At 36.9% G+C, this 16061-nt stretch overlaps 2 protein-coding genes across 3 annotated transcripts; both read right to left on the reverse strand.

Moving 5' to 3' along the window:
* Positions 1-5325: 5325 nt before the first annotated feature.
* LOC109022193 (mediator of RNA polymerase II transcription subunit 19a) lies at positions 5326-11619 on the reverse strand. Of its 2 annotated transcripts, none has more exons than XM_019005020.2 (7): positions 11201-11619; positions 9978-10044; positions 7815-8104; positions 7139-7366; positions 6453-6507; positions 6162-6302; positions 5326-5658 (listed from the first exon to the last, which is right to left on the reverse strand). In XM_019005020.2, exons 2-6 carry the CDS (start codon positions 10006-10008, stop codon positions 6298-6300), a joined length of 609 nt encoding a protein of 202 aa, XP_018860565.1. In that variant the 5' UTR covers positions 10009-10044; positions 11201-11619; the 3' UTR covers positions 5326-5658; positions 6162-6297. The 2 variants fall into 2 exon arrangements, with proteins under 2 accessions (XP_018860565.1, XP_018860564.1); XM_019005019.2 differs by having other exon boundaries at positions 6448-6507; positions 11201-11618.
* Positions 11620-12856: 1237 nt separating this feature from the next.
* On the reverse strand, positions 12857-15906 carry LOC109022194. The gene is made up of 3 exons (XM_035685021.1): positions 15722-15906; positions 15531-15614; positions 12857-13303 (listed from the first exon to the last, which is right to left on the reverse strand). The coding sequence occupies exons 1-3, from the start codon at positions 15836-15838 to the stop codon at positions 13292-13294; spliced, it is 213 nt and encodes a 70-aa protein (XP_035540914.1). The 5' UTR covers positions 15839-15906; the 3' UTR covers positions 12857-13291.
* Between the last annotated feature and the right edge of the window lie 155 nt (positions 15907-16061).

The following is a 16061-nucleotide window of genomic DNA, read 5'->3' on the forward strand; positions in this document are numbered from 1 at the left end:
AAGGTAAGGAGACAGTGGGTCTCCTTGTCTCAATCCTCTATGAGGGATTATTCTTTTACCTGGTCTCCTATTAATGAGCACTGAGTAACTCACTGTTTTGACACAACTCATAACCAAGTCTGTCCACTTTTTGCAAAAACCCAGTTTTATCATAACTTCCTCCAAGTAAATCCATTCAATTCTGTCATAAGCCTTCGACATGTCGAGCTTGATAGCCATACTCCCTTTTCTACATTTCTGCCTTGCCTTCATCGTATGCAACACCTCATAAGCCACCATTATATTATCAGTAATTAACCTCCCTGGGACAAAGGCACTCTGGTTTGGAGACACCAAGTGATCCAGAACTTTCTTTAATCTGTTTGCTAGGACTTTAGACATTATCTTATAAGCCACGTTACATAAGCTTATAGGTCTAAAATCACTAGCAAATTTAGGCTCTTTCACCTTGGGAATAAGAGCAATATAAGTGTAGTTCACCAGAGAGCTCAAGGAATTACCATTCAGCCATGTTAAAACAGATTTACTCACCTCATCTCCCACTATGTGCCAATGTTTTTGATAGAAGCAAGCACCAAATCCGTCTGGGCCAGGAGATTTAAGAGGAGCCATTTGTTTTATTACTTACTCAACCTCAACTCTTGTAAAAGGTCTTGTTAGATTTAGATTCATCACATCAGAAACTCTTGGAGTCAAGTTCTTTAAACAATCTGTGACCTCTGCCTTACTAGGTCCTGAAGAAGTAAACAGTTTTTGAAAATATCCATTGAAAACCCCTTCCATTTCAGTTGGGCTCGATAAACCTCTATCCTCCTCATCAAAGATAATTTTTATGGCATTCCTTCTTCTCCTTTGGTTAGCACAGCTATGAAAAAACTTTGTATTTCTGTCACCTAGCTGATACCAGTTCAGTTTTGCTCTTTGTTTCCATTTCAAATCATCTTTCTCAAACATCTCTCCAATCTCTCCTTGTAACATTTTAATCTCTTCTATAGAATGCATCCCTTCCATTTCTTGTAAACTTTTTAATCTCTCTGATTTTTCTCTTATGGACTTCCCCTCCTCCCTATCTACCTGTTTGCTCCACCTCATCAATGCTCCATTGCTTTCTTCCAACAAACAATTCAGCCTCTTGTCATTGCCCCTCTGCCATACCTTTTTAATTACTTCCTCACATTCCTCTTCCAGAGCCCATTTTGCTTCATATCTGAAAGTCCTCTGCCTCATCTTTCTTCTCTAACTGGTTCATTGTTAGCAGTAAAGGTCGATGGTCAGAGCTTCTATCTACAAGAACTTCAACCCAACCTTCCTTAAAAATTTCTTTCCAAGCTGAGTTAACTACTGCTCTATCCAACCTTTCTTTAGTGAATGTCTCATCCTCATGTTTATTACTCCACGTATATTTGTCCCCTCTCCACCCTAAATCAAATAAACCTCCTTCCTCTAACACTTCTCTAAACCTTGACATTTGTTTTTCAGGTCTTGATCTACCTCCCCATTTTTCATCATGAGTTAGTATTTCATTAAAATCTCCTATTACACACCACCCGCAGCTAGCTAAAGGCTTCAAAAAACCCAAAAGTTGCCAAGCTTCTTCTCTCATACTGGTCTCTGGATTCCCATAGAAACCAGTTAGTAACCATCTCTCATTTTTACCTTCCTCACTAGTAATCCAAGCACTTATATGTCTTTGGGAATAATTCAGGATTTCGACCTCCATTGAATAATCCCAAAGAAGCATTAAACCCCCCTTCCTTCCTACTGGTTCAACCACAAAGCAACCATCACAATTCAATCTTCTTTTTATCCTTTCACTCTTACCACTCCTCATTTTTGTTTCTATCAGAAAAATCACATTGGGTCTCTTATCCTTCACCAATAGGCAAAGGTCTTGAACTGTCCGAGGGTTCCCAAGCCCTCGGCAGTTCCAGCTTAAGGTTTTCATAAGGATTGGTGGGGCTGCTTGGCAGCCTCCACCTCAATAATAGAGTTCACACCCTCCTCATCTTTGCTATTACCTCTTGCTTTCTTAAAAAATTCCACCATCTCTTCCTCCCCATTCTCCTCTCTCTCATTTCTTTTTGCCAAACAACTCGACACTTTCAATCTGCCCCCAACTCCTTTCTCTCTAGCCCTTCTCTTCCAAGCCCCACTCAATTTCCTTTCACTCAGTGACACTACCTCACCACCCCTCTCACTATCCACCTTCTCTAATACTTTAACTTTCCCTATATTTTCCCCTTTTTTATTACCCTCAACCTCTTTTACCATCTCTTCTTTTTCCCTCTCATCTTCTCCTCCTCTCCCACTTTCCACCACCTTCTCACTATTTTCCCCCTCCTGCACTGTTATCTCAGGATCCCTTTGTTCCTCTCTAATCTCTTGTCTTGTGATAATTTTTAAAGAATTCTCCCTCCCTTCTCCATCTGTATTTTCCATCTCTTTCCCCTGAAAAACAAAAGAATGAAACCCTCCCTCTCTCTTTTTTCCTTTAAACCCTGCTCTCATCCAAACACCATATTGTGCCTCCCTCTCACCATTCCCTTTACACCCTTGATCCCCGTGTAGGATACACCCACATCTAAAGCAGATATGAGGCAACTTTTCATATTTAAACTGAGTCCAAAAATTCTTACCTCTAACTGTAATAGATCTCCCCCTCGCCAATGGCTTCTCTAAATCAACTTCAATCAAAACCCTTAGGTATTCCCCCCAACCACATCCATCCTCTTGAGCATCCACTTCCTTGACTCTACCAACCGTGCCTCCTATGATCTCCCCTCTCACCTTATTCATGCAAACCAATGGGAGCTCGTGCATCTGGATCCAGAAGCACTCACTCTTAAAATTTATTTTTGAAGGAGGAGTTAAGCCATCGTACTGCTTTATCACAAACAGTTGATTGTCAAAAAGCCAAGGTCTCCCCTCCATTATACGCTGCTTGTCTGCATGGTTTACAAAAACCATCACATAGACATTGTCTCCTACCCCCTTGAACTTGGCTCGTTTACTGATTCTCCACACCTTTGCCATGGTTGATTCAACCACAGCTTGGTTAATGCTCCTTCCTGTCCATATCTTCCCTACCAAACTTAGTTCTTCCTTCCAGTGCAACCTTTCCAAGCTTTCGTCACCATTATCATCCCCAAAATCAATGTTCAAGGCTTCTTCCTCCGTCAATCTGAGCTTTTCCCATTTGTTTTCCAAATCTTCCATTCTTTTTCACCACCGTAGTATCTCTCTCCTGCCGTGTTTTCCATCTGAAACCACCACGCTTCTGTACCAGCCACTACAACAAACGCTTTCCACACCGTACCACCACCTCCAAAATTCAGTTAGAATCTAGGTGGACCCCACATCACCTCATTTCTCTAGAGAGAAAATGAGAGACGACTCATAACTAGACGTTAATCCTTTTGTATTTCAATTTCCTGTGATGCTCATCCTTGATACTATCACGTACAGGGTAATTTAAATTACCTACGTAAATGCAGTATCATCATTCCATGATAAATACGGTAACCACCAGTACTCTGATTCATGCAAGTCTTGGATTTAACTTCGCCGATTCATTGAATTTTCTATTGAGATTAGGCACTAACTTAAAAGAAGTGCCTACGACTTTCTCCTGTCTAGGCCTCTCTTGTCAAATTCCGAATAAGATTAGGTGCTTTTAAGAGCGGAGAGCACTCTAAATAGTTTATGTATTCTATCCTTTAAAATACATTATTAAAACTCACTTTTTTTATTTTATATATTGACTTTTACAATATATCATACATCAATTTATCTATTTTTTCTTTACATCATTTAAATGTTATATTATTTAATAGTCTGTTGGAAAAAAAAGCATAAGGAGAGAAACTATTGTGGGAGAAAGTACATGAAAAGAGAGAATAAATAAAATATTTTTACATTTATGTACATTTCATGCTCCATGTAGCTAAACATTGTAGCAAAATGAAAAATAGATTTGAAAATACATAATCCATTGGAAGCAGTTTTGAGCTACTTTTCTTCAAATTTTACATAAAAATGCCACATCCAGTTGCCACTCCTATAAACCCCCCCCCCCCCCCAAAAAAAAAAAAGGATAAATAATGTGTACATGCCCATGAGACTACCTTACAAATTACTTGGAATTCTGTTGAGGCAGTTTCTAATTTATTTATTTTCCTAATGCCGTACAAACTCGAGAGAGGATTCACTATTAGGGGTGTACAAAAACCATTAAAACCAGTCAGGACCGATGCGGACCGGCCGTTAGAGTACGAAACCGACCAAAACTAACAGAGAACCAGTTAGCCGATAGTAGAAATAGGTTGCAACTGACATTGGTTGGTTCGGTTTCGATTTGAACCTAGTTCAAACCAATGAACCGGCCGATTATATAAATATACATTTTTATATTATACGTGTATAAAACAATGTTGTTTCACTTAGTGAAATGGCATCTTTTTAAACCCGAGATTTTGAAAAAAAAAATATATGGAACGATACCATTTGGTTTAATACACCAAACGACGCCATTTTAGATTAGGGCTTCAACCCCAATCCCAACTCCCTTCCCCTCTCATTTTCATGTCGTTTCCCTCTCATCTCTCTCTCCCTCTCAGCACTCTCACCTCTCTCTCTCTCTCATCTCCTTTTCAGCATAGGACAACACAGGCACAGAAAGAAAGCCAATGAAGCGCTACCTCACTCTCTGATTCATTTTTGAATTTTTCTATTTTTTGTTGTGAGATTTGCTAATATTTGTTGTGAGATCTCATATTTGTGAAATTCTTTTATGAGTGAAACTGACAAGGTCACCGATGAACCAAGAGTAACCGACTGAAACTACGCCGGTCGGTTTTATCCCCCTTCATCAGCCGGTTTTGGTCGGTATCACCCCTAAAAAACATGTCGGCGCGTGGTCAATTTTCACCCCTACTATCGGATATACAACCCCAACCGCCAAAATCGTTCAACAGAAAACTCCAAATATGTCCAAGTCTATTATAGCTCATCCTGAATCACCTTTAACTAGAGTATGCTCCTGATTTATTCATCCATTTGCACAATAGAAGCCTTCATTTTGGTAAATTCACTCCCAGCCTCGTAATAATTACAAGTAAACTGTAAACCTCCCACCGAGAGAGAGAACTGGCAAAGTTCCCCCCATCAACGACAAACAATCAAGCAAAAAGGACAAAAAAAAACAAAAAAACAAATTCTTGGCCTCAGGAGATCAATCGACAGCAGTTATAACTCCCTCAATGGCCCAATCATTATCTGATCTACTGTATGTACACAATAACCTAATAAATGAATTGGCGATTAATGTGAGAACATAGTTCTAGTAGTCCCTACAATCATTTTGGGTGACTAAACATGTTAGTCATTTGCTACAACAGATGAGGAAAAATAGAACCAATATACACAAAATCCCCTTTCTCAATCTATTCTTCCTAAAACCTGGAAAATCTAATTCGAGCTAATCATTAAAAAAAAAAAAAAACCCTCAAACAAAAGAAATTATAGTAATGTGTACAACCTGAGATATCCAATGCGCCGTAGAAACTGAGAAACAACCTATTTAGAAGTCTTGCACATAACTAATAATCATAATATACCATTCTAATGATACAAAAAAGTCCATTCTTAGCAACTTTTACCCTGCATCAAAGATGAAAATAAATATAAAATTGCGATACAATTGCCTAACAAGTAAGTCACAATGACAATAAAACGCATAATACACACACAATGACAACTTTCAGAGTAATTTTGCAAAACTTAAAGAGAGATGAATGTAAATTTCTCCCAAAAAATGAAATGAGAACCTCCCTCCATACACAGATACATATTTATAAAGTTATTAGCATATGAGGGGCTGCTGCAATGCCCAGACAATGCTTTTGAATCCAGGCTATATTCTAAATGACTAACAGATGGCCATAGACGGATTATAGCTGGGGCTAGAGCTAGTTACAATAGAGAAGGCTAGGGAGTAAGATCAATCCAAAGTAATTTGGTTGATTTCATGGCTTACTTTCATCAATGAAACATAAAGTTGGTGTAATATACTGTCAAGAAAATGAGGTATATGATTGTTGCAAGTATGCTTCTGAGCAAGGATTGGCTTGAATGAATATTTAAAGTTATGGCATGGTATTTACCTCAAGCAATTTGACGAGTAAAAGCCCCCTCCAAACTCTTACAACAACAACCATTTGAGAATAATAACCCAATCATTGTAGGCCACCTTTTCAGCCGGCAACCTTTATCGCACCCATGTCATCAATTTTTGAACTCTTATGCTGCAATAAATTGGGGTGATACAGAGAGTTATGTATAGATGAAGAAACAATGGAAAAACTTATGCAATCCATTTAAGAAACAGTGAGTTAGGATTAGAATAAAACAAAATCGAAATTTTTCAAATGCTTCTTGTTTATATATTACCTTACTTTTTTTGTGTCGGTGAATGTCATTAATATCTTCATCGCCATCATGCTTCCTTTTCTGAAAATAAATAAAGTACAAATACTCATGATTCGAATGCATTAGAAAATTTAATTACATGGCCAAATTGCACCTATGAATCCTAAATATGGAGTTAACTCCGTTTTTCCTCTTAATTAAACTGCAACTATGATACACCATAATTGAGGTAAATTTATAATGTCTACAGCACCATTCAGATTGGAGCAAAATCAATAGATTAGTTGTAGGAGGACTGCACTAATCTGTCAAAATTGAGAGCTTAAAGCACATTAATTTGCAATCCACTCCAACCTACTCTTTTATTGATAATTTTAACATTGATTGGACATGCGACAGCATCATGTTTTAGAGTGGATAGTTGCAGTCAACCTTAATTATATAAAACAAAAACAAAGCCAAACAATTTGTTACAAATTAAAGGATTATCTCAAAGGAATGGACAATAGAAGTCTACACCTCACCCTACCAATTGTTTAATTTCCATGGTTCAAGAAGAAATGGTGTAGGAATGTCAGAAACAAAATCATTGATTATATTTACCAAGCAAAAGGGCATCAAGAATAAATCTAGCATTTTCATAATATTGCCAATATCCTCAAAGCTACCCAAGTTCCCCAAAGAAGAAGCAGTTATACGAGAGTGTGCCAACCTTTTCATGGTGTTTCTTTGATTGATCAGCATTAGAATCATGATGTCCGCTTCTATCCTTCTTCTTCTCCTTGTCTTTATCTTTACTTCGGTCCTTATGGCGGTGCTTGTGCTTTTTGTGCTCTTTATCATTATCCTTATCTCTGTCTTTGTGCTTTTTATGCTTCCTCTCCTTGTCCTTGGACTCACCTTTTGACTTCCCTGCAACAGTAGGGATCCCCTTCTCCGCCTATAGAGTAAATGAATAAAATCAGCAGTTAATAGAGAGGGAGGGAGACAAGGAGAAATATAAGAAAATGGAAATGATAGGGATCCTGTTGGGGGAATCCCGTTCATTTATTCCGCTCCAATTTTTATTTTTATTTTTTAATTAAGAGAATGTTGTTTAATAATATTGTGAATTTTTTTTCTTTTTTAAAAAAATATTTAAATGTGTTAAAAAAATGATGTGAAAAAAATATTTAAAATTTTTTTTTTTCACATCATTTTTTAACACTTTTAAATATTTAAAAAAAAATTCACAATATTATTAAACAACATTTTCTTAATCACTACGTAAAAAAAAAAAAAAAAGGAAGTGGAATGCTTGAATGGGATCCCCCAGCGGGATCCCTAGCATTGCCCTAAGAAAATATTTTGAAGCAACAGAAACATTTCAAAAAAAGTAGATATCTTACGAGGGGCAAATCAACAGGAGCAGTTTCCCTTAACTGAAAGGCTTCTCTTAGAATATCTAGGTCAAACGGTTGAATTCGTGCATTTGGTTCTCTGGAATAGGATGTGTTCTGAATAAGCTGATCCAGTTGCATCCCTTCTCCTTTTCTAATTTCTGTGTCTCCAACAACATTGTGAAGATAATGTGTGTCTGAAATTGACAAAGGAAGTGATCTCTTGCAGAAAAACTCATGATGTGGCAACAACTTGTAGTGACTTATGAGATCTACAGCACCAGTCAGTTCCCTTGGTCCTAAAGTTCAAATAGCATTTTTTTCAGTAAAAATGAATTGTGATATAAATAGGCATAGCCCAAGTAGACATAAAAAGCACAGTATATCATTGACCAAAACAAAAGAGAAAAAAAAGGTACAATGAACAACCAAGTAGCAGAAAGGGCAAAGAAACTAAAAGAAAAGGACAAAAGCAACTGAAAACAGAATCAGATGATAATAAAATGTTGCCATAAGATAAGGAAAATAACGATGCATTGAGGCTGCGTTTGTTTTGACATAAAATGGGGAAAACAAAGAACACTTCAGTCAAATATATTTTCAGAGAATCTGACCTTTTACCTATTAAAAGCTATATTTTCAGAGAAACCAATTGTTTTCTATCATTTAGTAGGGATTCAAAAATGTTCCATAACCATTCCTGAGCGTTAAATTGCTATGTGAATTATTTACAGACCATCGTTGTAATGCCCCAATGGAAGGCCCAAACCACATGGCCTATACTCCAAAAGGACTAGTCAATGATACAATTGGAACCCCATTGAAACCTTATAAAGAGCAAGAACTTCTCATTCCCAAGCAATGTGGGGATCACATACACCACTTACTCTTACCCTTGTCATATGGGATATCACAATCTACCCCTCTTAAATTCTCGACGTCCTTGTCGGGCCTGTCTGTTGTAGGTAGCATAGCTCAAGTCCCACATTTCTGATTAGGATAGGCTCTGATACCATTTGTAACGCCCCAATGGAAGACCCAAACCACATGGCCTATACTCTAAAAGGACTAGTCAATGATACAATTGGAGCCACATTGGAACCTTATAAAGAGCAAAAACTTATCATTCTCAAGCAATGTGGGATCACATATACCACTTACCATTACCTTTATCATATGGGAAATTACAATCGTCAAAAACCATTGCACCGCCCATTTTCTAGTTTTGCAACCACCACAAAACTGTCCAAAACCGCTTCAATCTCAACCGCCACCATCAATTCTTGAACCCCCAATCCCAATATAAGCAAAGTAACTATCAAGGCAGGATCTAAGTTGACTCGAATTAGTGGGGGATTCTGTAATCAAGTTGGAGTCGACCAATTCAATGGAATGGGGTGGTAGATACAAAACAAATGGTTGGTAAGTGGGCCGGTGGTAGAGGACTTTGTAGGTGGGAGTTGTGGCAGGTGGTAAGGGGTTGCATAGTTGTAGGAATCAAGAAGCCTAGTTGTAGGATTTGTGTATGGGAAGAGAGGGTAAGACAACAGTCTGGAAAATGGCTTACACCTCTTAAGATGGGTAAGCCATTTTACTCCCTAAATGCCTACATTATGTTTCTCAACAAAAAATTTCATTTTCTTCAACTTTCAAAATGAACATGTTTTAAATCCTAAAATAATCTTTCACCCCCAACACAAATTTCATCTAATCATGAGTGGACCCACCACTTTCACAAAAATCCAAAAACTTCAAAACCACTTTTAGAAAAAACACGCATAAAACTTTGATAAGTCAAGTAGACCCCACCGCTTTCACAAATACAAAAAACTCTCAAAGATTTTTTTCTTTTCTTTTCAATGGGCCCACCACTTTACAAACACAAACATAAATCACCTTTCAAAAATTTTCTACGAGTCTGTTACGCAAACATGATCTTAATTTTATTAGAAATTGCAACTTCTATGAAAATCCATTTAATACAAATTATAAGTCCAACACTGGGTGCAATATCACATAAGAGACATTGGGTCAGAAAGTAATCACTGCAATTGCACCACCTACAGAATGTTTTGCTCTATACAACACATCATTAACAATCTAGCAAATCAGCCAGACACATGGTATGAGGAAAAACACAAGGAGAGACACGTAACAAAGGAAGCTCTCTACCTCTTCCAAACTTCTTTCCTTCAGGATCCATATGTCATTGTTTTACAAAACGGTGGACCATTATCAACTGCAATTTATACAACCATAAAATATCGATAAAATCTTGATCATATAAATTGAAGAAAAACATAAATTTGTTTCTACAATAATATAGCAGAAAAATAGCTTATACATAAATTGGTCTAAATTGAATAATAGGGCAACGCAAAAGTTACCTTGTGTTAGACATGAGATTTTCAGTGTACAGGTCCAAAGTCATTTATTATTCAAGTACTATTAGACATTCGCTTATCATATAAAAATAAATACATCAAATTTAGAAATTACTGCTAACAAACTACAGCACTGGCCTTATCAACAAAAACAAAACAAAAAAACAAATTATAAAAAAGCATGTTCTCCAAATGGATAAAAATATCCATTATTTCAGATCATCCCATTACATAATTGCCTAATCCTTAGGAGAGACGGAAACTTTAATAGTCCACACTTGCCTTCTCCACCGACTCCAGTGCTAGAATTCATACAATGGCTGCTGGAGCGAGCACCATATTAACTAATATTTCTATTGCTAAAGCTACTTATTCAAGGTGATGTAGGACAACTTATCCCAAATTCGTGTTATATCACGGCTATGGTTTAGTTACGTAGTCATTCATTACTTTCAAGGTTTTAGTAATTATATTTGTTTAAGGTTTTCAGACTATAAATTCGTAAGGTTAGAGATAGCCTCCATATCATTACATAGCATTTATTCCAATAAAATTTAGATTTTATTTATCGTTTATATTCCTTCCTTATGAGCTTAAGGAACTCAAAAGAGAAGATAACAAAAGAGAAAAAGTGTGTTCTCTCCTCCTCTTTTATCATCAAAAGAATTTGGATTTCATTGGACAACCAAAAAAATGGTCCATCTAGGAGCCCTTCGATGGCTCCGCTAAAATAGCCTTTAAAGAGGTATTATCTTCCTTAAACCACCACGAATTTAACTACACATACATCCAAATTCAAAATTTATAGCACGAGTACAAAATACCTCCCAAAATAAAAAAAACCCTAACTTTCAAAATGCGGGGCACCTTCGGACCTACCAACCTCTGCACATAAATCCGAAACTCCCGGCCCCTCTTCAAGCCACTTCCACAAAAAAATCAAGTATAGTAACAGCCGAAGTATTTAAAATCAAGAAACTAAGAAAAAAAAAGGTCAAAGAAACAATTTACCTCGATTACCAATGGGTGCCGAGACTTCAATTTCCCGGCGAGCGGACCGGAAAATATTGCCGGAAAGAAGCTGGTGGTAGCTGGAAGTGACGACCGGACAAGAGACCGAGAGATAGAATCGAAAGATCGGGATGCCTAAAAACCGAGAGCAGTGTGGGTGAGTAAGGGCCGGTCCAAGCTCGACTAGCCCGCGGAAAAGCAAAGAAGGAGACGAATATTATCGGTGGCCGGTGGCGGCGGTGGTTTAGAGGGAGAAGGGTAAAATTTCCGGTAGAGGGAGTAGAAAGGGAGAACAGTGAGATCGGGGGAGAAAGAGAAGCACGAGAGAGAAAGAGAAGAAAAGGTAAGGAAGTAATAGAAAATAAAGAAGTGGACGCCCCCTAACCGTTTAGATCTCTCTCCAATTTGTCAATGCCTCCGGTTGGCTGTTACCAATATAAACAAAGGCGGCCCCTTCCTTATACCCAAAACAAAATACATCTTTTTTTTCTCTTTAGACGGCAGTTTGTATTGGGGCTGAAGCTTGTATCTTATGATAACGTTCTTAGATTGAGATTTTCGTCATCTTTTCCTATCAACAATTAGGTGAATTTCTCTAAGTCTCTTGTGTTTGTGGTGCATTTGGGATTTATGTTACAATTAATGTTACAAATGTAATTTTTTTACAGCTCTTTTTATAATCATATTTTAAATTGAGAATATTTTTATAAAACGATGTCATTTATATAAGTTATATTATAAAAAATACTCATCATTTAAAATATAAATAGTTAAAGGATTGTGAAAATATTTGTACGTATATAGTTCTCCTCGTATCACTTTTAAAACTTCGAATAAGGGTAAGTTTGGAGGGTGAGATAAAATACAAAATTTTCATCTCATCTCATCTCATCTCATCATTACATTTTTTTCAAATCTTCGTACAAAATATAATAAACAATTCAACTTTTTCAAATCTCAATACATATTTTTCAAATTTTAAAACAATAATAATATTAAAATATAATATTTTAAACTTCAAAACAAAACATAAAATTTTCATCTCACCACCTAAACCTGCCTTAAGATTTCACTTATTATTATCTGTCAATCTCAATTGCTATTCTTCTAAGCTCACGACCACAGAGAATTTATTTTCTAAGATATCATGATGGTAGGATTGTAAATATATGGTCATCATATGCTGATGTTCTTTTCTCAACCTCCAAGTTTTCAAAACATGTTCAAACTAAGACAAATGAAATGAGAGTGACACTAGTAAATGCATAATTATTTTAAAATAAATAAATAAATATAAAATTTATATAAAAAAAAATTTTTCACTATTTTTCAAAACGACTACACGACATTTACATACTCCACGACTGCATATAACATTACTCTCAAACTAATTACTTCAATATTTACAACCACTTTCCTAAAAGTAACCTTACTCAATATAGCCAAACACGCCGCTATTTTCCTTTTTTGGTTCATCCGATGATCAACAAATGGTAATACAAAAATGGCATAATCCACAGAGTTCAACCGCCAGCTCGCTAAAAGCGAAATAATTTTCTGGAAATGCATCATCTGGTGACCTTTTTTGCATACACTAGGCTAAAATTTGCTACGAGGAACCCAACTTTCAGATTTCATTGCCAAAGATGCAACATCCAATTGCAAGGATTCTTTCCCTTTTTCCGTGAGCAATTTCTAAGGGCTTGTTCAAACAGTCACATACACTAACATATTCATCAGTACATGGAAGGTAACATAGTGCGGCGAAACATTAAATGGCAAAACAACAAAGAAATTAACTTCTAAAAATCACTCGTTTTGTACGAAAATATTTTCTTATTTTCCTTCTCTTACATCAAAACAAACGCAGCCAAATTTCTCTGACTTTTCCTTGTTCCAAGGCAGCAAGACATTAATAAGACAGGCAAGTCGAGATTTGTGGATCATCTAGAGTATCTTGAGATTTCTGTTAAAATAAATCCACAACTAATTATAAGAAACCCAACAATCGAGTCATCCTAGTAGATAATAAATCTTATTTAGTCGTCCTCTTTTCCTTGTCTGAAATATGGATCTTTGCTTGAAATAGAGCTAGCCTTCCGCCTGCCAAAAAGGGTAAATTGCAATCATTAGAACACTTCTACACATCAATGAATGATGAACAAAGTAGATAAAAAGAAAGAAGAGAGCAGAAGCACGTTCATTTTCCTCTCTAAGTGCCAGAGTAGTCAAGTAGCCCAAACAAATGTTTTATGTGCCAACTGATGGCCTTATTCATCAGATCAAATCCCAAAAAACCTTCATTGCTGTTGTCATTGCCACCCCCCATACCCAAATAAGCTGCTAGCTGGAGAATATGCACTATTTTGCCATGAACTCCCCATCCCGGGAGACAGCTTGTAGCACCATGTCAAAAATTTAAGAGAAAAAAATCTGTTTATTGAAGTAGGAAAGCAGCAGAGAAAGAACTTTAGGCCTGCTAGGATTTATTTGGCAGCAGAGGTTCGTGGGTTTTGGGATAGTTAGTGCTAGGTTTTGGTGGCAAAAGGCCTAGAAGGTAAGGAGTAATGCAATTCTGATTATGCAAGGAAAGTTTAAGATTTGGAAGTCAAACAAAGAGAAACTTATGGTTTGGATACCCAATTCCTTCAGTGAACAATAAACCGAAAATTATATTTAATATTTTGTCTGGTTTAGGGTTTCAAATATGATAAAATATACCAACAACACCTGTGGTTTGGGTTGATTCTGTTGGCACGCCTTGGTACTCAATTTTTCCAATCACACCGCATGGTGAACTCGTAATCATTGACTCCACTTCCTACCAACATTGATCAATTTCACATCTCCGAATCATGTAAAACCTAGTTTAACTACCAACTGTATAAGGATTCCCCCGGTACAGAGTCCCCAAGGATAGATTATAGAATGCCTTCGCCACCAGATCGGAGAACGTTGCCAAGGCATTATGAATCTCGATGAAAAGCCATTCAATTTCCACTTGTACACCCTGTCATTGCAAATCTTGGCCAGCCTCAAGTATATCATCTTGATCTCTAGTAATAATGCCATCCACTTGGCTTAGAGGAACTCATACAAACTTGTCGGCCCTACAACTCAGTCATTGGCTTGAACTTAGTGAAAATCCATGACAGCAGGAAACCCAATTGGAGTATTGTGGTTTTGCAGCCAATTGGTGACAGGTAAGCAGATTTAAATACCAATTGGATTCTTCTAGAGTTGTTGAAAGGACTTGCTTGGTGGCTTAGGGGTGGTCATGAATTGGCGGTTTTGGATGCTGGGTATGCTGATTCTTTGGATTATGTGCATGGACTGGTCGTAACCATGAGCAGCTGAGTTTCTGTTTCAGGTGTTCTTTCTGTGCAGTCAAGCACATGATGGCAGTGCCTAATCTAGCCAGATTTAAAGGACCGCGGCAAATTTTGTGGTGGCACCACTTTGGATGAAGAGGAATGCACATTTAAACTTTTGCACGTATTTTGTTTAGGTATATTTCGTTTAGGTATGGACCTAAATGGGGTAATTAAAAATGTTGGTGATTTAAAGAGAAATGGAAGTGGTTGATTACAACAAAATGGTACTTGGGTTTCAGGAAAATAAAATGTACAAATTCAAATCAGTCTTGAATAGCATTTGATATGAAAATTGCTGGAAAACTCTAAAGAACAGTGAGGAGAACGGATATATAAACATGCATCTAAGGTTTCTTGACACCATACCTTGGATAGAAATATCTTACACAGTTCTAAAGTGACATTATGATTAACTCTGGAATTGATTGCAAAAGTTGACAATGTCAAGGTCCCAAGATGTTCGACTAAGGAGAAGAACATGAATCTGAAACTCGAGCTCCAGGCCACTAAAAAATTCTAAAAAAATTGTTTCCTTCAATTCATAGAATTATATTCATATTCATAAGCAAACATTACTCCAACTAAAGTTGACTTGGAAAACTTGACCCAAATTAAAAGAAGGTAAAAAGAATCAAATAACAAGATACGATCAAAATAGACACCAGCCCGTAGCTATAGTGCTCCAACTCTACTCATCACCCCAAAAAAAAAAAAAAAGAACAGAAGGGAAAAAGACCAATTTCAAACTTCAAACAACCATTTGTAGATAATATCTGTGTTTAAGTTTGCTTGTCCCGAAGCTTCTCGCGAGTCACGCCGGGAAATATACTTTTTTTTTGTTTCCGAGCATCAGGAATCGTAATTCGGTCTAGAGAAAAACTAAAGATAGAGTTTACAATCATCTAAAAGTTTCAGCTCACGAAGATGGAGTTAGACCAGTCAAAGTGAGCAATTACCTGACCGGAATCCGATTTCGGATTAGAGATAGTTGCCTCGAGGTTCAACAGTCTGGCTTCCAAAGCATCAAATTTCTGCTTCGTCTGCAAGAGAAGAACGAAGCTATTTAAAGTCACAATATATACTCGAAGCTTTTGGAGCTGAGAAACTGGGAATATACAAATATGTTCGTTTCAAAGAGGTCACTAACATCGGAAAAGAGAGCGTGTCGATCGGTCCACGAATCTCTCCAGATTAATTGGGCAATCGCAGCTCCTACCACAGAAAACCCTACGCCGAACCATAGCACTCGAGTCCTTAACATCATCTCCTCACTCTTCCCCCCTCTCTCTCGTTTTTTTTTTTCTCTAGAGCTTCGAGTTCTAAAGTAATGCAATCAAATTAATAGCTTAATATATTTTGAGAGTTGAGGGACACCAACTTCATTTTTATCTTCCAAACTTCATTTAAATCTGTAAACTAACTTTAGAAAAATTAGATGTTATAATTTTTAAAATTTATTGCATACCTCTATATATGGTATAATTTAA

The sequence above is a fragment of the Juglans regia genome, chromosome 14 (assembly GCF_001411555.2).
Source record: "Juglans regia cultivar Chandler chromosome 14, Walnut 2.0, whole genome shotgun sequence".
In the NCBI taxonomy this organism is placed as follows: Eukaryota; Viridiplantae; Streptophyta; class Magnoliopsida; order Fagales; family Juglandaceae; genus Juglans; species Juglans regia.

Bases quoted from the DNA above. Each gene is read 5' to 3' on its own strand.
- LOC109022194 (XM_035685021.1), bottom strand. From the start codon at position 15,838: ATGATGTTAAGGACTCGAGTGCTATGGTTCGGCGTAGGGTTTTCTGTG. The intron at 15,615-15,721 runs GTTAGTGACCTC...CTTCTCTTGCAG, and splicing joins GACACGCTCTCTTTTCCGAT to ACGAAGCAGAAATTTGATGC.
- LOC109022193 (XM_019005019.2), bottom strand. From the start codon at position 10,008: ATGGATCCTGAAGGAAAGAAGTTTGGAAGAG. The intron at 8,105-9,977 runs GTAGAGAGCTTC...TTTGAACTTTAG, and splicing joins AGGAAAGAAGTTTGGAAGAG to GACCAAGGGAACTGACTGGT. The intron at 6,303-6,447 runs GTAATATATAAA...AATTTATTGCAG, and splicing joins ACCGACACAAAAAAAGTAAG to CATAAGAGTTCAAAAATTGA.